The following is a 19,505-nucleotide window of genomic DNA, read 5'->3' on the forward strand; positions in this document are numbered from 1 at the left end:
AGGAAAGACATCACAGACTTATTCCATCAGATTGCCAAACATGCAGAATTTCAAAGCTGTGAAATAGACTGTTTGATATATTTGGACTTGTAAGGGACGGCAGACTGCAACTATTTTATGTTTTGTTTTTGTTTCGTTGTTCTCAGTAAGTCCGGTTCTAGTGCTGCAGTTTTGATGTTCTTTATCTGTTCCATCGCTCATTGTTCGTATTTCTTCCAACAGATTGCAAACGTAAAGATCGCTTGTTCCTCTTTACCACGGATCTCGTCTTCATTTATCCACGCAGTCCTCAGGAAAACACAGATATCCATTCGGGAGGGCGTATAATGCATCCATGATCCACAGGAATCCCGAATCCTTGCAGCTGATTGGCTGCTGGTTCTGCCTCTTGTTGGGATGGACCTGTTGGATAAAAGGACCATTTTCTAAAGGGCTCTTGTGTGTTACGCAGAGGATCATGCACTGGGGACCGTCCTGTTAGACGCCGTGATAAGAAACAGGCCTTTCAAGGAACATCGGAGACACTATGACGGGGAAACAGGGCTCCGTGTTGTCGGAAAGTTTAAATCTATCGGAGAAAACCTCTCTGGGTGTTAATGGAGGGAGTAACAGCCACCAGCCGAAGAGCGGCGCGACCAATCCACCGCCCAGGTGCACCGGCTTCGGCATCCAAGAGATACTGGGTCTGAATAAGGAGCCATCCGCAGCCCCGAGGAGCCCACTGGCCTCGCTGCCCGCCGGGGCGCACCTTATCGCCGCCAGGTCCATGCTGGGCCCCGCCGGCGTGGGTGTCGGGATGGGATTAATCGGCCCTGGTGGGATTCCATCGTTTTACAGCCAGCCAGCGTTTTTGGAGACTGTGCTGTCTGACGGGCAAGATGTTCACCTGCAGCCCCACAGCAGGTCCGTGGGCCCGCTGGACACCAGCCAGTCTGCCAGCTCAGGTGATCTGCAGTCACTTTCTAATGATTCATAGCCGTGAAATTATTACAGCAGTTATATTATTATCGCATTTCCACTCACTGTGTTACTGTGGATTAAGACAGATTCCAGATTTCTTCCATTTCCTCCTCATTATTATTATTATTATTATTATTATTATTATTATTATTATTATTATTATTATTATTATTAGTATTAGTATCGTGTTTGAACTGGAATGTTTTAGGCTGTGACAGGTTTATTTAAACCTGTGCTGTGTCGTTGCAAACATTTGCTCTGATCTTTTAATTTCATTTAACATTACGTCTTCTTCTCAGACTCTGAAGATTTGTCTTCTAATGAACGAAAACTCTCCAAGTCGTCAGTAAGTCAGAGCAAGAAAAGGAAGAAAAGACGCCACCGGTTAGTGCTGATTTCTGGATTTCAGGGGGAAAAAATGATGAAAATGTTAAATTTCATGTTAATACAACATCCCTTTGTTCAACTTAATAAAATAAAATAAAATGCACAGTGGCTGTTATTCTTACATTTTTAATTTGTAATTTTTGGTCTTACTCTTTCTTTGGCACTCACAACTGTGCACATAAGGATTTACTGCACGTGAGCTTTTATTTTCTCAAATTATTGCCATCTAGGCAAATTGGGAAAAAAAAGATCTGAAAAACAGGGTAATGTTATGATTCGTTTTTATTTAAGTTATTAAAACTGGCACTTAAAGCTGAACGCCTTTTTAGCTTTTCTCCAGTGCAAATTGTGTGTGTTAAAACATGCACATGTATTCATTAGTTTGTCAGAAAGAAAAAAATCGGGTTTTTGCGTGTGCGTGTGTTTTTTGTTTTCAAAGCACATTAATATATATTTCTCGCCTGTATTTAACCCGTTTCCACAGGACCATATTCACCTCGTATCAGTTGGAGGAGCTAGAAAAGGCATTTAATGAAGCGCACTACCCGGATGTTTATGCCCGAGAGATGCTGGCCATGAAAACAGAGCTACCTGAAGACAGGATACAGGTATAAAAACCCCTGATAATTATAATAAGAAATTATAAAAAAAATTATGAATATTTATTGAATTAGAAAAAAAGACCATGGAGCTTTTCCAATTTTTCTTTTTCTTTTTTTGCTGTTCAAAGAATTTTATTTTATTTTATTTTATTTTATTTTATTTTATTTTATTTTATTTTATTTTATTTTATTTTATATGAAGTATAAAGTTGTTCGGTTATTTCAATCTACTTTTGCCCAGTTGTGCCTGTAAAAATGCGACGTTTCATATTATTCATTTAAAATATAAAGGAATGCTTCATTTGAAGCATAGTTTTATTTCTACATATTTCTTTTCGTACAGCTGCTTTGCACATACGAACAACTGGCTAATCAAAGCAACAGCAGAGTGAAAGTATCTCATAGTGTTTCACATTCATTTCGTTGTATTCAAAGGATTCGATCTAATTTTACATTTTTAAACAGCGCATCTGGGCTTTGTGGGCCATTCTGAAAAAATAAGCAACAGTCTCTTTAAAACCGGGTTCGTTCTGAACTCATCTGCCGTAATGATTTGTGTGAATATTCTAATCGCTCACCTCATGAATATGCACCTGTTCGGGCGAATGCGCTTCGCTCATCCTTCACCTTTCCATCAGTGCTAATAACCCGCTGTAATATTTGAGTGGAGGCCGCCAGCTGCCCCTGATGCTGCTCTGATGTTAAAGGGACGATGGTCTAAGTGAGCCCCAGCAAATCGATCAGCGATGGGGCCCCCCTTCCTCCTCCCCTTCCTCCTCTTCCTCCTCCTCCCGTCTGAACAAAGACTGCTCTCCTCCAGCATCCTCGCCAGGACAGATAATCTCTCATCAGGCGCAGTTGGATGTGAAACAATTTGTTCTCAGAGAAGGAGCCGCTAACGACCTAATCAAGCTATCAAGGCGGAAGAAGATTGCAGTGTGACCTGGACCATCCATCTGCCGGGGTGCCTTTTAATCTCGTTCTCATTACCGGGCTGCAACAGTAGGGCCTGGAATAAATAATAAAAGGAAATAAATAAATAACCCTGCTCCCATCCTAAATAAAATTAACACCCAATTTTCTCATTGAGTGTAATTAGTTAAATCAGACGAGCTCGGGAGGCTGGCTGGCTGCTGCTGCTTGGAGAGAGACGCAGGGAGTTCAAATGAAATAACTACATTGAATTTATTAGCATGGGTCAATAGCGCTGATCCCACGAGTCCCGGTAGTTTAATTTCCCGTGATATTTGCCCGCCTGCCCACCATCGATTGGGCCTGAAATTAACTTATTTTTCAATCAGCCTCGGCGTGCCCCTGGGTCGCTCCTCCTCGCGGCTTACACACTGGCTTCTTTTTAAGGGGCACATAAGCAATTTCTCATTAAAAAAAGTATCTTGTATGAAATAAGGGTTATCCATCAGAATTACCAGAAGAAAAAAATCTAATAAAAAAGCTTGAAAACCATTGGATCGCTTTTGATTTAAAATCTGTCCTCGCTCGAGTCTTCTTTCTGCCCTCCCACCTTCCTCCTCTCTCAGAGCCAGAGGTGCCTAAGCTGAGTGCTTAACAATCCTGTGTTGTGCTATACAATCAATTTGGCCTCTCTCTTTCTCTCAGCGCACACACAGACACTCCGGGCTTTAAGCAGTTTGCTGGCTGTAGCCAAGTGAAGTGTCTTGTTGTGTCACACCATCTATAATGCCACCAGGTAGTTTGCGATAAGCAGTGACAGGAGGCAGAGATCTGTTACACCTGGAGCCTGCAGGCTATGGGAAATCAATGAACTCAAGCAAAACAGGACTTAAGTTGTTATCTTAAGTCACTTTGAATCGCACTGGATTCCTAAATGGATCATCTTTAAAATAGCTAAGACTAGGCTTAACATTTCTAAAAGGGTGCTTTTAGAAAAGCCTAAAATGACAGTAAGTGGATGGAATGGATTAATTAGTTACATTTTAGGAGGGTTTGATTATCCCTTCTGGAAACGTTTGAATTAGAATTTCTTTGTCATCGTTAAGCGTTTATTATTGGACTAACAGCACGTTTTGGCTGGATAAACACAACTCAAACCGATTTTTTCCTCAATATTTGCTCTCATCGGTGGCTTAGAAGATATGCAGACGATCCATCAAAAAAGCCCAAACCTGTTTAGGATACAAATTGTTGCATCTTGCACATAATGCAGCAGATTCAATAAGATTGCCATTGTGAAACAGTCTGCCACGGTGAAACTCCTCTGATTTCCTCTTCTTGTGGTTCCCAAATTACTGAAAACTCATTCCCAATATCCTCTGTAACAGTAATCAAAAGCCCCAACACTATTCAAGTCCATCTCGGCTGTTTCCAAAAACTATTCATTCAAAATTAAAAGGTTATTTGAATGAATCAAATTTAATCTCTTGCACGTATTTTGGCCTCTGCTGCAGTGACCTGAAATCTGATGAAGATGATGACTTAAGCGACATAGCTAAAAACTGGGGAACTTCTTCCTGTGTTACAGGTGTGGTTTCAGAACCGGAGGGCCAAGTGGAGGAAGAGGGAGAAATGCTGGGGTCGCAGCACAGTGATGGCTGAATATGGACTGTATGGAGCCATGGTGAGGCATTCAATCCCTCTGCCAGAGTCCATCCTCAAGTCTGCAAAGGATGGTATCATGGAGTCCTGCGCCCCCTGGCTGCTTGGTGAGGCTTTTGTTTTACTTTCACTGATTTTTCCGCTTTTGTTTTTCTAATTCATCCATTTTTGTAGATGTAAAGCACATCTTAGCTGCACAGTTCAGTCAGTTAGTGATGACTGAGTAATCATAATTTGAAATAATCAGAGGTTGCACTTCATTGAGTTAACAAGCTGAGATTAATGCCTTTATTCTGACTTTCCACAAGTACCCCGTGTCTTGTTCCCCTAAGCATGACCTTTTAAAACTAATATATTTCCTAAATTGAAATCAGCATGCAAAATATTTTTCATCCAGTACCCTGGTCATGCATTGCCACTGTCCATTTAAACATTATTTTCTAAACCGCAACTGTTTTTGCTTGCTATTTTCAGTCCAGGATGGCTTACCAATCAACAGACGCTATTCTAAATCTGAATACCCGCAACTCTTTGCAGGGATGCACAAAAAGTCCGTGGAGGCTGGAGCACCCCCGCCGTCAGGAAAGGACGATGCACCCCAGCAGCCGAGCTCTCAGAGGGCAGAAGACGCCGAGGCGGAGGAGAAGAGGTCAGAAGGCAAGTCCGTCATTTCTAAAGAGGAACTGAGAGAGAACAGCATTGCCGCGCTCAGGGCCAAGGCACAGGAGCACAGTGCCAAAGTGCTGGGAACAGTTTCTCATGACAGACAGTTGGAGGGCAAACCGGAGAGACAGGAAGCCGAGGAGAAGGCCAGCGATCCCCTGAGTTCACCAGAGGAGCAAAAAAGTCCATAGAGACTGTCGAATTCGCTGAGGACTCTTGTTTTCACGAGTGAACCCAGTGGTCTGGCTGCTTTAAGCATGGACCTACCTGGTATGACTCACTGTCCTGCAGATGGCCTGCATCTGGACTCCTTTAAGGAGAAAACTCATCTGGTTTGCTGCTGCACACAAGATGCAAATGCACTTTCCCCCCCTCCCTGATTCACTTCAAAACATACAGCTGTTGCTTGATCATCATATAGAAAGGTTGAAAAGAGCAAGAGTGAGAAATATCCCTGTATATAGATCCCGCAATTATATAGAGACAGCCAGATGAGCAGAATTTCATCCAGTGCAACATGAAGTACTTGCAACGAGCAGTCAGTGTGTCAAAGTCTGCATTTCATTTTAACCTTTGCTTGTACAGTTACTAAGTGCTGGCGTTTTAGATAAGAGGCGCCCCACCGACAGAACTCTTTCAAGAGAAAGAAAGTAAATGTTGTCCTATATCGTGCTGTAAATAATTGATATATTAATCGCTCCCACTAAAGACACAAATTTGAAATATGTTTTCATGTAGTCTTAAAAATGTTTGTGTTTTCATTTCAAAATATGTATCACTCAAAATACAAAGCATAAAATAGAAATCACTGTTTATTAAATGCGGGTTTTGGTGTCAGTTCTTTTGCTTTAAATGATTCGATTACCACCCTGTTGCTCTAACTATTGAATGGCATTGAAGACCCCCTCCTTGCTGGAGTAGCTACTTGCTGTCACTTGCTGCTCTGCTGGCTGGGCTCATTAGGAGACCGCCCCTGGCTACATGCTTGGGTTAGCCCCCCATAATCCGTCGCAGTTGAGAGCCTTCAATTTCAGATTAAACTAGGGGAACCAGAGCTTTTGGGACAGGAGAAGAGAGTGAAGCAGGATGACCTTAGCCCGATTTCAAATCACTTCAATAGATGCTGTTAGCATCCAACACTCAAGCTCTTTCATCCTCTTATCTGAATACTTAGCCAAAGTCTAACAGCTTCATTTGTTGGTAATCTTTATTTCTCCCCCGGCTGTTTATAAAACTTTCTATCAGGGCATTTGAATTCGGCTTTACAACACATCTACGTGGCCGCATTAGCTATAATCCATATCACATTTCACACACTTTCTAATGGGGCTTCTTAATGAGTTGAACAACTGAGTTCCATTCCAATTAAACAGAGAGCAATTTCAAAAGGCAAGGGACGACTGCGCTCAGTGTGGCCCCAGAGTGAATGGCTCTCAGTTCGAAATCATGATGTCAGTCGATAGGGAAAAGGTTGTTAATTACTTTGTTGACAGAGATAAGTATACATACAATCAACAATGATGGGTAAAAATGCTCTGGGATGTGCCAGGATAGCAGGAAATGTTGATGTTAAGAAGATTCTTCTCCACTGATGAGTTAATTTGTGAGCAGCAATGTTAAGGAAGGTTTAATTCTTGATTATAACCTTAGAAAGATATTTCAGATGTCATCATTTGTGATATTTGTTCCCGCTATATTTTCAGGGCAGAGCATAAAAATAACCAGCTGCAGAATAATCTTCAGACCTGATAGATCTAGCATTAAGGGACACTGCAGCAGATACATTTCATGCTCACAAGAACCATTACTGGTTTCAAGCTAATCTTATTTCGTATCCTTTGCTAACCTAGACATATGTTTCCAGTTTATGTATCACTAAATAATATCTTATTTTAGCTTTATACCCTTCTGCTGGTCTCAACAAACTGTTGGATGAGCTGCAATCAAATGTTGCACTGACATTCACGATCCTCAGAGGGTAAACCCTGCTGGTGGTCTCATGACTTCTTCTGTGGTGCCAATAAGAGGCAACTGCCAACCAATTAACAGTACTTAATTGGCGATTGATGGTTCCTGTCTTTCCTAAAGCGCCCTGAAGTTAAACTCTTGAACTCTTACAAGTTGCTATCTCTCTCTCTCCTTCTCAATCTTCCTCTTTCTTACTATTCTGAAGAATTTAAAGCTGAAAATAAACATCACATTAAACTGCATCCTCCTTACTGCACCATCCTTAAAGAAGAAATCGAGTGAGCGTAATGAATGGCAATATACATACACCTCTACTGCACATACCCTCAGCCCGTTTCAGTTATTGAGGCCAAGACATATACAGAGCTAGGATTATTCCTCTAAAGTGCAAAGCTATTTAATCCTCTGAGAGTGAAATAGAAGGTTATTATAGACCAGATTTGGTGAAGATCAAGCTGTTTACATTGGATATGAGGAGGTAATTCACAGTATCCCTTTTGATGGGCAGTCTGCTTGTTGAAGACCATGATAAGATCATCTCAATCCATGCAAAGTGATATCTGGGGGAGCTTTATGGAAAGATTTCTGACTAATGCAATATTAACATTCAATTTCTTTTTGATGGGGTTCTGAGCGATATGACTTTATGAGTGAGATTAAGTGCATACAGATCATTTTGGAAGCCTCTTGGCTCCAGTTTCATGCAGACTTGAAATCAAACGGACATATAGATAAACCGCAGTGTAATGAAATGTGGTGCTGTTCTGCCCCCTGCTGCATAACCCTATCAGTACAATCAAAAACCTGAGCATCTGGCTGAGCAGATGGCTTTTCATTACATCTTTATTTGAGAACATGATGACAGGTTCTCTGGTGGGTTTAGAAATGGCAAAGTATGTGGTTCAAATGTCAGCACACAAGCAGGAGTTAACAATAAAACCCCAAACCATAGAAATAAAGCCACTGCACAACTAAAGAAGTCAAAACTCTCACCTCAAGTGATTCTTCGTGTGATGAATAACATGCCTTTCTCTTGTGCATGAAGGTTTCGCCACAAGCTAGATTTAAAACAGACAATAATACTAATAGGAAATAATAAAGCTCCAGGTGAAAACTCAATATCTGCTCAGGAGATTTCATTATCAGCACATGGCTGAGTTGTCTGCAAACGTGCAACATTTCCATTTCTCTCTTTTTTGTTTTCCTTTTTAATCTGAACGATCAATCCACATCTCATAAAATAATCGTTATATGCCCATAACCATAGCAAAAGCATGTGTGCCATGATTTGTGCACGTATTCATGCACTGGTATTTTATTTTCCCACATACTATACACTAACATAACATTTATAAGTACAAACAGTGTGCATATACAGTCTGTTAACATAGATAGGTAGAGTATTTGCACTCTATCTATCAACACCATAAAATGTAAAATGCTCTGGGTTGATAAAGAAATCGATTATTCTGGCCACACGGTGGCAGTCTTGAGCTTCAATCTTGAGCATTTAAAATCAAAAGCCCTGAGTTCACGTATGTCCATGTAAATTTAATTAAAACACAGCTTCTCAATTACATATTTCACAAAATCCTGTCCATGTACAAAAATCCAAGAAAATCATTTCCATCTTATCATCGATTCATATCTGTCAGGATGAAGAGAAAAAGGGTCGTGAGCAGACAGGATCTGATATCTTGATCAATATTTGTCATCTCTTGTCAGTCTTCTGGTGCTCTCTGTGATGAGGCTGTCTGCTGTGGGTTAATGGAGATGGAATTGATACTGTGGCTAAATGATCTGTGCTGCCCGGGGACTGATTTCATCTCCAAGGTTCTTTTTTCTTTTTTTTTGGAAAGCCACACTGACCCAGCTGGCTGTCTCTTACAAGTCTCTGGATTAGAATTATTATCTCTTTAATATTTAAATTTCACTGAAATCAGTGTTCTGAGTGTCTGCATGATATATTAGTCTCTTTGTGCAATAATTATGCTTCTTTAACCCTCAAATCATTTGATTAATCTGTTGTTGAAGTCTGCTGCATTGAATAATCCTCTATTGTCTCCCCAGTATAGCAGATTTATGAGTAGCTGGTGTAAAAAACAAGAACATTTCATTATGTTTCCTCACCTGCTCACCTGTTGACATTTCCTATAGCATCAACATTGTGAAATTAAGCAAGAGAGAATGATTTTTTCACAATGTTTCTCCTTCAAAAATGTTATACACACATTTCCCTTGCATAAAACACACTGCTGGATTTGAAATCTCTCTAAATGCTGTGTGTCAGATTTATAGCCCGATTAAAGCAGCATGATGGGAGTTCTTTGTCTCTGGATGTGTGTCCTCTGTCTCATCTGAGTGCTACAGACAAAGACTGCTCTTTGTCACTGCTGCCTACTCTACTAATAGATATCAGTTATCTCTTGAAGTTGGACTTGACTGCTTGTCCCAGAAAGATTTATGATGTGTGGCATGACACCAGCAGCCATCCACTGCAGCCGCCCTCCAGCCTTCGGTGCTTGGTATTTTCAGCAGGCCATCTGTAGATAGTTTCAGATGCCAGCTCCAGTCATCTGGGCAGACATAAACTGTGTTAGACTCTGTTTACGTTAAAATGATATTATTGGCTTTTATTACTTGCTGCTTCATATTTCTTGTCTAGGAAAATTACATTACCACTACCCGTAAGGTGTCAGGCACTCAGGTTGCAATTAAAAACCATCACATCTTCTAGAGTCTTATGTTAGAGCTGTATTAAATGCTTTGGCTGGCATAAGACAGCAGCTTTGAGGAATGCTCTGAGCAAAGAGGCAAAAAAGAGGGAAAAAAGTGTCCAGTCTGTTCTTATCAATGAAGAGAACCATGAATGCATAGACCGTGCTCCCTTGTTGCTCAAGGGTGATAAGTGAAGCCAGAAGATGAGACTGCGAGGCCCTTATCAATCCAGTGTGCATCCTGGCAAATGCCGGCGCCACAGAGAGGGAGGCATGTTGCTGTGCGACAAAGGTGCGAGGGCAGATAAGCATGAATGTGTGAAATGCTTCAAAGATGAGCTTAACGCTGATGTGAAAGTGGGGTTTGAAGGGAGGGAGAGAAGAGAAGACAGATGGGTTTACAGAAACGGATGCTGACAAGTGTTGTGCTAAGAGTTGTGGGGATGTCTTTATTTCCTGATGCATACTAAAAAGTGCCTTGGAACACCTGTTTGGAATACAGATTTTTCCTACTAAGTTACATGGATCTCAATTACAAGGACCGTAGGTTACAGTGTGAATGATTAGGTGAGCCTGGTTCTGCTGGAGGTTTCTTCCTATTGAAAGGAAGTTTTTCTTTCCCACTGTCGCCAAGTGCTTGCTCGCAGTCTCATTGTTGGACTTTCCTCTGTATTATTGTAGGATCTTTACCTTAAAGCTCCTTGAGGTGACTGTTGTTGTGATAGGGTGCTATTTAAATAAAACTGAATTGAACTGAATTGAAGTAAAGGTGGGCTATGCCACCAAAATATCTATGTTGTGTAACATTGTTTCCCACACATTGCAGTTCAGAGCCCAGAAAACAAGTACCTTTATATACAGGAAACACCAAAATGAAACACTGAATATGGTAACCTCTTTAAATCCCTTAAATTCACTGAAATGAAATAATCAGAGCAGCAAATGAGTAAAAATACTCATTTGCTGCTTCATTTCAAAGGTAGGAAAGGTCGTAAACCAACAGCTTAAAAGTGTTAAAAAATGTAGTGGCGTGACAAGTACAATATTTCTCTCTGAAAAATAATGAAGCAGACCCATGAAACAGTATAAAGTGGAAAAATAAAGTACTGTAGAAGTACCTCAAAACTCTACTGAAATAAAGTACTTGAGATGTATGTGTGCGTGTTTTATTATGGAATATTACACTGGGTATAAGATTGTATTTTAAAAGGACTCAAAATGACTGTGCTTCATTTTAAAAGCTAGAAATGTTGCAAAGTACTAGTTAAACAACCAAAAGAGGAAAAACAGACTAATAAATTACTCAATGATGTCACAAAATCTAGTGTCATCTCCCTGTGAAGTCTAATGAAGTAAAACCATGAAAGAACTTTAATGTAAACTCAACTGTACTCATATATGATACTTTAGTAAACGTCCCTGGTTCATGTTCATAACTTATTGCACTGAATATTTGATATGACTTTTTTAAAGGGGTGCAAATAAAAAAGTTTTGATATTATAATTGACACATGTCATAGCTTTGTTTCAGTCCATTACAGACACAGAAGCATAGCACTCCTTCACCTTGGGGTGAATTTCCTGGGATGACCACTCCTGGGTCACTTCTTGCTCACTTGTGAATCATCTTTCTCACTGAATGATGGACTTTAAATTGTTCAGAAATGACTATATAACCTTTCCCAGACAGATGGGCAGCAGCAATTGCTTCTCTTAGACAAGCGCTGATGTCTTTGCTTCTCGGCACCAAACGAACACACACCTCAATATACTGCAAACTAAAGCTTGTGCTTTTGTGGAGGCATTCATACTTGTTTGCTGATGATCAGTTAATCAGATGTGACTGGTTAGCAGCAGCTGGCTGCTACTTATCCTCCTAATTCCTATCGAAGCAGTTAAGGTGTGCTTAGTTTTTCAGACATTATTTCTGCATTTAATTTTTGATAAATAAATAATGGCACGGTCTAATATGTCATGTGCTGTCCATCTGATTTCAACCTACTTTTAAGACCCACCAATGATTATTTTTATGATAGTCTGAAAAGTACCTTAGAACTGATGTGCTTTCTTTTTGCCATAACTACAATACTGTAACCCAGCACTTAAAATCAGAAGGTTCTCTTTGGACTTGCATATATTCAGCAGCAAACACAGTTTTAAGTTCAGTGATCGGAGATTATTTTATGCCTTTTGAGGACACATTGCTAGTACAGTGTTGGTCCCCCTATATTGTCTTCAGAACTGCCTCAAGTTTTCACGGCACAGACTCAACAAGCAGCCGGAAACATTCCTCGGAGATTATAGTCCATGTTGACATGACAGCAGCACACAGTTGCTGCAGATTTGCCACCTTTACACCATCAGCAGTAGCACCAGCAGCAGCAGCCTGAACAATTTATACAAGGGAGGATGGATCCATGCTTTCATGTTGTTTACTCATCGACCATACAATGTTTATCCAAACTTCTGCTGTCCAATTGTGATGAGCCCATTTGAATCATAGCCTCAACATCTCAGTTTCTTGTTCTTAGTTGACAACCTGTGTGGTCTTCTGCAGCTGTAGCTCACCTGCTCTAAAGTACAACATGTTATGCATTCAGAGATGCTCTTCTGCATGCATTGCCTATATAGAGTGGTTATTTGCATTACTGTTGCCTTCCTGTTAGGTTGAATTAGTTTTGGTCATTCTCCTCTGACCCCTTGCATCAACAAGAAGTGTCACTCATTAGACAATTGATCTGAGGTGAGACGCCTGGCCACGTGGTGTGCTGACAACAATCTCTCTCTGAATGTGGAGAAGACGAAGGAGATTGTTGTGGACTTCAGGAGAATGCACACCCAACATGCTCCTCTGACCATTGACGGAGCGTCTGTGGAGAGAGTGAGCAGCACCAAGTTCCTGGGTGTGCACATCACAGAGGATCTCTCCTGGACGTACAACACCACAGCACTGGCCAAGAAATCACAGCAGCGTCTCTTCTTTCTCCGCAAACTAAGAAGAGCAGGAGCACCAGCCCCCATCATGTACACTTTCTACAGAGGCACCATCGAGAGCATCCTGTCGAGCTGCATCACTGTGTGGTTTGGAGCCTGCAATGCGTCCTGTCATAGAACCCTCCAACGCATAGTGAGAGCTGCAGAGAGGATCATTGGTGTCTCTCTCCCCTCCCTCCAGGACATTTACAGCACCCGTCTCACTAAAAAAGCCCTTTGCATAGCGGCTGATCCCACGCACCCAATGCAAAGCTTCTTCAAGCTGCTGCCGTCGGGGAGGAGACTGCGGAGTCTCCAGGCCAGGACCAGCAGGCTGAAGGACAGCTTCATCCATCAGGCTGTCAGGAAGCTTAACTCCCTCCCGATTCTGCCCCCTCTCCCCTCTCTCCTCCACGGTCTCACTGAACTCTGTCACACACACTCACACACACACACTCTCTGACTTACTCACTGGCCTGCACCAGTTACCAGTCACTTTGTGGAGCATTGGACTGCCACTACCTCATAAGACTTTGTGTTACACTATCTCTTACCGTACATTACCAAATCTCCATTTGCACTACTTGCCTATTTGCACTACTCTGCCTGGTTTGCACTCAATGTCATTTACCCTTATATTGTATATTGTATAGCTTTCTTGTTATATGTAAAATTGTATTATATTATTAAATTTTTTTTACTTTAAAATATTTTACTTGCATTTTTAATCACTCTTATATTTAAATGTTCATTTTCTATTTTATCTAGGGATTGAGAGTAACGAAGTTTCTATTCTCTGTATGTCCTGTACATGTGGCAGAATTGACAATAAAGTTGACTTTGACTTTGACTTTGACTTTTGACTTTTACAGACATTTCTTTGTAACCCCAGGGATGGCTCCAGTAGATAAAAGGCTGATTACATATTTGTAATATGTAACTATTAAAGTGGCTGTGTGTTTATGTAAAAACATAAATAAAAAAATGCATTGTTTAATTGAGCAATCAGAGTATTTCTCTCCTGGCATATGCTGTGGATTGTTAATCCTCCTGTTCTCATATTTAATAAATATATTTAGAATGTATCTCAAGTTAAAAGGGACCCTGCCAGCCAAACAAACAAACAAACAAAAAAACTCTTCTTTATAACTTTGTCAGTGACAGACAGCAACTTTAATCTCTAAGATTTGGGATTCCTTTTGATAAATTCTTTATATCATAAATAAAATAAAAAAATAATATTTTCTGGCTGTTACGTGTTTCCTCCTGCAGTATTTTAATAAATAAATTCTTCCATCCATTTCCAGTATCTACCTATTTAATGCGGCATTGTGGGAGGTTGGAGCATGTCCCAGAATATTCTTAAAGAGTGTGTATGTGTGTGGGGTTTTCAAATCCTACAGGGAGGACATCAGTCTGTAAAATAAATACAAATGGAATATAAATAAACACATTTCAGTAAAGAGAGGAAGAAAAAAAGCTTTTACATTTGAATCTGAATGTGCTTGAATGGCACCATCAAAAACTGCTGGCAATGTCGAAATGCTGACTGAGGACTATGCCGCTCTTTGCTTCTTGTGTCTGCATATAAACAGCTGAAATCTCTGAGGTTTCAGACATCAGTTTAGTTTTACCCATTCCAGAGAAGTCATTGGAGCTTTTTTTGACCTAAAAAATGTCTCCGGAATAATCAAATATAGATAAAATTTTTACATTTATCTGTCTACATGAAAGCTGATGAACTTCAGACAGAATGAAAGAGTCTATAATCTACCAGCTGAACTATGTGCTTTTGATTTAAGATCCGTCACACAACACCAAGCAAAGAGGTTTTGCCACTTTAATGAGATAACCGCCACATCTCAGGTCACAATGTCCACTTCCTCATTTACAACGTCCCTTTGAATGGTAAGTTTAGATTGTGGTTTCTGTTGAGTCTTATTTCTTTTTCAAAAGAGAAATGTCCACAATTTTTTTCTTCAATAGGTCAATAAAAAGAAGGGGGAAAAATCACAACATCTGTAATAAAAGATAGCAGGTATCGCTCTTTCTCGCAACCACTTCAGCCACTAACGATATCGCCTACTCGTCGGTCGTCTAGTTGTGAGCAGGAAGAGGTGACAAGTATTTATTAAAGCGGTGATGATAATCTGAAAATGCCTTTCAGTTGCATGATGATGCTCGCTATTTATGCAGCACTCAGCTTTAATGTGTTTTTGTGTTTCCACTCCATTCCAGTTTATTGGGCTTTTTGTTGCAGCTCATTCATCACTGTTATTCTTCTAGAAATGTGATTGTCCCACTTTAGTTCTGCGTACAAGACGCATTCAGTCTATTTTCATGATGTGATGTGACAAGGTGGGGGTGTGACTCGACAAAATCGGATAATTATAGATGCGATTATACTTAGAAACTCGGTACAAAGAATGTAGTGTCCTTTCAAAACGAAAAGCCTGGATTGCATACAGTGATGCTTACAGTGCAGCTCACATGTTCGCTGCAATATTTGAAGAAGTACACGTTCAACCTGCTGCCTCTTGGAAAGTTTTTATTCACGTGGGGGTGGATGACTAATAAAATCAGTTTGCTTCTGGTGGTCTGAGCTTGCTATGGATGCTGTGAGTGAGCTAGCAGGCGTGGGTGAAGCTTCCTATCTATTGAGGGAGAGAAAACACATGCAACGCTGCACTTTCTCTCAGAGTGAGCCCACTTCAGCACCCCATACAGCTCCCATTGATGAGAGCGGCACTTTCGCCCCCGTCTCCCCCATCAAGCCACATTTCATGCATTAGAAACTTGCTCGGGGAGAAGCTGAAAAAGAGAAAGCAGATGAATTTAGAAAAGGTGCAGGCTTCCTGTAAGACTTGCTATCTAGTCTATCTGATACAGAATGGGGTGTACATACATGTATATATATATGTATAAAACAAACAGAGGTCAATAGTCACTCTTCTTATTTGTGCTTAAAATAGTAACATAGGCATTCCTTTGCCTTAATTCAAGACAAACAGGTATGTATATAAACGTAGCACAACATAAAGTAAGAACATTTGCATTTGTATCAATGTTGTAGCAATGCATCTTGGCAATAAATCTTATACTGTTGAAGATTTGACCAAGTTCTTCATGGGTGCAACCCATCGTGAGGCGATCGTGGCTCAAGAGTTGGGAGTTCGCCTTGTAATCGGAAGGTTGCTGGTTCGAGCCCCGGCTTGGACAGTCTCGGTCGTTGTGTCCTTGGGCAAGACACTTCACCCGTTGCCTACTGGTGGTGGTCAGAGGGCCCGGTGGCGCCAGTGTCCGGCAGCCTCGCCTCTGTCAGTGCGCCCCAGGGTGGCTGTGGCTACAATGTAGCTGCCATCACCAGTGTGTGAATGGCTGGATGACTGGATATGTAAAGCGCTTTGGGGTCCTTAGGGACTAGTAAAGCGCTATATAAATACAGGCCATTTACATGCTCAACTCTGCTGCTCAACCCACAAACGCATTTTCCTTACAAATGTGTCACCATTTAAGTGGATATAAATAAGCTTTCCAGTGATATTGCCAAGATACATTGTTTCAACAAAGATATAATCTACACAAACACAAATGTCCTTACTTCATGTTGTGCCTGTCCAATACAGTCTTGATGAGCAAACAAGATTTTGCTAACACAGGCTAACATGTTCTGCAGTGTGGGACATGGCCAGCTGCTGTTACTTGCTTGTCTGGCAGTGGAAAGCCAGCTAGGCCTCTGTCTTCCTGTATTTGGTTCCACAAAGGTTTGGACAGCAGCTGAGGGCCAGTTTGAGACTTATTTTAGTTGTTCGTCCATTTTCGCTTCTTCTGTTCCTCTTTTTATTGTTCGCTTCAGCACCTGAATGTGAAAGGTGGATGCAGTCTCAGTGTCTGAAGCTATTAAAGAAGTGCCTTGAACGTGAATCATTTCTAATGACTGGGAATGGGGGGCAAAAGGATGTGGAATTCTATGTGGAAAATTAAAATGCACTCTGATTTATGACCTCAGTAAACGCTTTGCTGATAAGGCAGGATTTATTACATGAAGTGGTTACCTGTGCTGCTGCTTTAAAGCAACATCATGTGCACAATTTGTCTGTTGCAGGACTGTGTGTGCTTCATATGACTCAAGAAATTTTTTCATTAATGTGCCAGATATTTGCCTGAATTGATTTTATGATGAGTAGGATTCTTAGCATTTAAATATTAGTGTCTACTACATTTGTTTGTTGTGATCTGTTTTCTCCTGCTTCATGGCTATGCTGTCTGCAGAGTTGAACCTGACAGCTATTACTCTGAGGCTAATGAACTGTATGCATGGCAGGTGGGGCAAGAGAACAGGACGTGCGTGGTGGTGGTTCCAAGTTTTCGAGCCGAGTGAAGCGCTGGTCTAATTTTGTTTTGACATTCTGACTTCAGAGTGTAGGCACTGTTCCTGTTCCTGCTCACAGCATTCTGGCAGCTGAAGTCACCTCAAGCCCCGACAGTGAGTGATGCCAAACGACAGTGAAGAGACATGCCAGTGACTGCACTGGTGTGCCTGCAACAGTAAGTGGTCAATCTAATGCTCCGTGGTCGACAATAAGCTTTGACAGGCTTTGCAAACCACACAATCGGTGTCCCGTTTACTTGTTTCCAACCTTTGTTCTCTGATGTACCTTGACAGCCTTATAAATAAGCCAAGGATGCCTCCATCAACCGAGACTTGGAGCTGTTTTAACAGACGTTGCAGACTACATTAAAAATACATCTGCTGCAGAAACGGTAAACAGTTTTTACATTGTAACAACATAATCTCATACATTCAGAATGCCGGTTCATAAAAGACAGAATAAATTACCTTGGATCACTTCTTTGAAAAAAAAAAAGTTGTTAATTTTGTCAAAGTGTAACTATCTCAAAGGATGAACCAGCATTGTGTATTCACGTAAATATAAATTGTGTCTTAAGGCACTGTGTTGCTAGCAGCGACATAATTTGCTCCCATTTCTTAAGTTGAATCTATGAAAAATCTCAAAGACAGCATTGTTGGACATGCATAAAATAGTATTAATGTGCCAACAAGGTGATTCCCAAAGAGCTATTAGCTGAAAATCTGTCATCTCTTGGCACAGTGTGCCGTGTGTCCGAAAAGAAACCAATTGAGGAAACTGAATAAAAGCACGAAGGCTTAAAAACCTTTCCACAGCAGATGGGCAGTATCTGAAAGTCATGTCCTTAAGAAACAGGAAAAACAATTCTGCTAAGACATGGCACAGAACCTGAGAGATGTATCTGGCCCTTCAGATCCAATCTACTTTTTGCTGAAACCTCATCAAACAGTTGAAGGGTCGATGTCAAGACTTGGCAGATCTCTCAAGAGTGCAGTGTGTCATTTTAGGAAATGGAGTGAAATGGCTGAGGTATATCAAATTACACAAGAACTGATCAGTGGCAACAGTTCTTATGGATTGATGAATAAAAATTTTACATTTTTGACAAACTCATTGTCAATATGTACTGACGAAATCATGAGAGGTACAACAGTGAGCATCTAAAGCCATCTGTAAAACACTGTCATGGTTTGGGGCTGCATTTCAATCAGTGACGCTGAACATCTGGCCTCCCCACAGCCTGATCTCAACATTATTGAAGCAGTGTGGGATCATATTGACAAAGAAGAGCTTTAAATGTCGTTCAAGAAGCTTGGAGATCTGCTTCTGAAGACTTCATAGAGTTCAGGCTGCCTTACATGCTGTGATTCAAGACTTTTGCGTAGTGTTGTAGGTTTTGATGCAAAATTTTTCACTATGACTAGCTTGGATGTTTGAGCCATTTTACCATTACATTTTTCCAACCAATAGTTTTGTCTGTTTGTTGATTACATTGAGGTAGCCGTCAGCTCACAGGGGTAAGGCAGGTCATCTAATCAGAAGATTGGTGGTTTGATCCATGGCCGCTCCAGTCTCCAGTTTCTCTCTGATGCATACATTAGGGTGTGAACGTTAGATAGAAAGAACAAGTGCTTGTATGAATGGGTTACGAGGCATGTTGTATAAAACGCTTTGAGAACACAGCTAGAGTAGATAAGCGGTGTAAGAATGAGTCCATTTACCAACCATAGCTATTGCTAATCTTTCATCAGTTTAGTTATTAGTTTAAGCTTTGCTTATCAATCACCTTTCGTCAACAGCTATGTCAAATGTAGCTTAAGTAGTTTAAGTCTTTATTGTTCACTGCTAACTATTTTAGCCCAACTAACTGCTGCAACTTTCCATCATTCAATACTTTTAGCTAACCCCTTTAGCCATTTAGCTGTTCAGCTGTAGTGCAAGACTCTCCCCTCAGTCCATTCTGTCTCTGAAACAAACCATTTTAGTTCCCTTCCAGTTAAACCAACTTTGTCGTGATTGGCTGCCCATCATAAACAGTGTGTTTGAACAGCAGGTGCTGTGTTCACATCTAGAAACAGAAATCAAGCAGCTGAGACAGTCTAAGCTAACTCTGAGCTTTTGGTCCACTGGGATTTTGTACATAAACACATCCCTTAATATGTGAAACCTTGTGTTGTGAATGGGGTTTTTAATTTTGTTTTTTTAAATCAAATTATAATCTGGAGTTCAGTTAATTACTTGCTTTTTTCCTAGCCCCATGCCAGTGCAGAACTATCCCTGCTCTGAGG

General features: G+C 40.8%; 1 protein-coding gene across 2 annotated transcripts; it reads left to right on the forward strand.

The window, feature by feature from the left end:
- Nucleotides 1–380: 380 nt before the first annotated feature.
- Nucleotides 381–5,991, forward strand: vsx2 (visual system homeobox 2). 2 transcript variants are annotated; one of them, XM_005742727.1, is made up of 5 exons: nt 381–944; nt 1,260–1,344; nt 1,832–1,955; nt 4,450–4,630; nt 4,998–5,991. In XM_005742727.1, exons 1-5 carry the CDS (start codon nt 527–529, stop codon nt 5,375–5,377), a joined length of 1,188 nt encoding a protein of 395 aa, XP_005742784.1. In that variant the 5' UTR covers nt 381–526; the 3' UTR covers nt 5,378–5,991. The 2 variants fall into 2 exon arrangements, with proteins under 2 accessions (XP_005742784.1, XP_005742785.1); XM_005742728.1 differs by having other exon boundaries at nt 5,061–5,991.
- Nucleotides 5,992–19,505: the final 13,514 nt, after the last annotated feature.

Source organism: Pundamilia nyererei, unplaced genomic scaffold (assembly GCF_000239375.1).
Source record: "Pundamilia nyererei isolate P.nyererei 1_Seehausen unplaced genomic scaffold, PunNye1.0 scaffold00123, whole genome shotgun sequence".
Lineage (NCBI taxonomy): Eukaryota > Metazoa > Chordata > Actinopteri > Cichliformes > Cichlidae > Pundamilia > Pundamilia nyererei.

Coding starts and splice junctions, on each gene's coding strand:
- vsx2 (XM_005742727.1), top strand. CDS start 527: ATGACGGGGAAACAGGGCTCCGTGTTGTCGGAAAGTTTAAATCTATCG. Junction 945..1,259: donor CAGCCAGTCTGCCAGCTCAG/GTGATCTGCAGT, acceptor TCTTCTTCTCAG/ACTCTGAAGATTTGTCTTCT. Junction 4,631..4,997: donor CTGCGCCCCCTGGCTGCTTG/GTGAGGCTTTTG, acceptor TGCTATTTTCAG/TCCAGGATGGCTTACCAATC.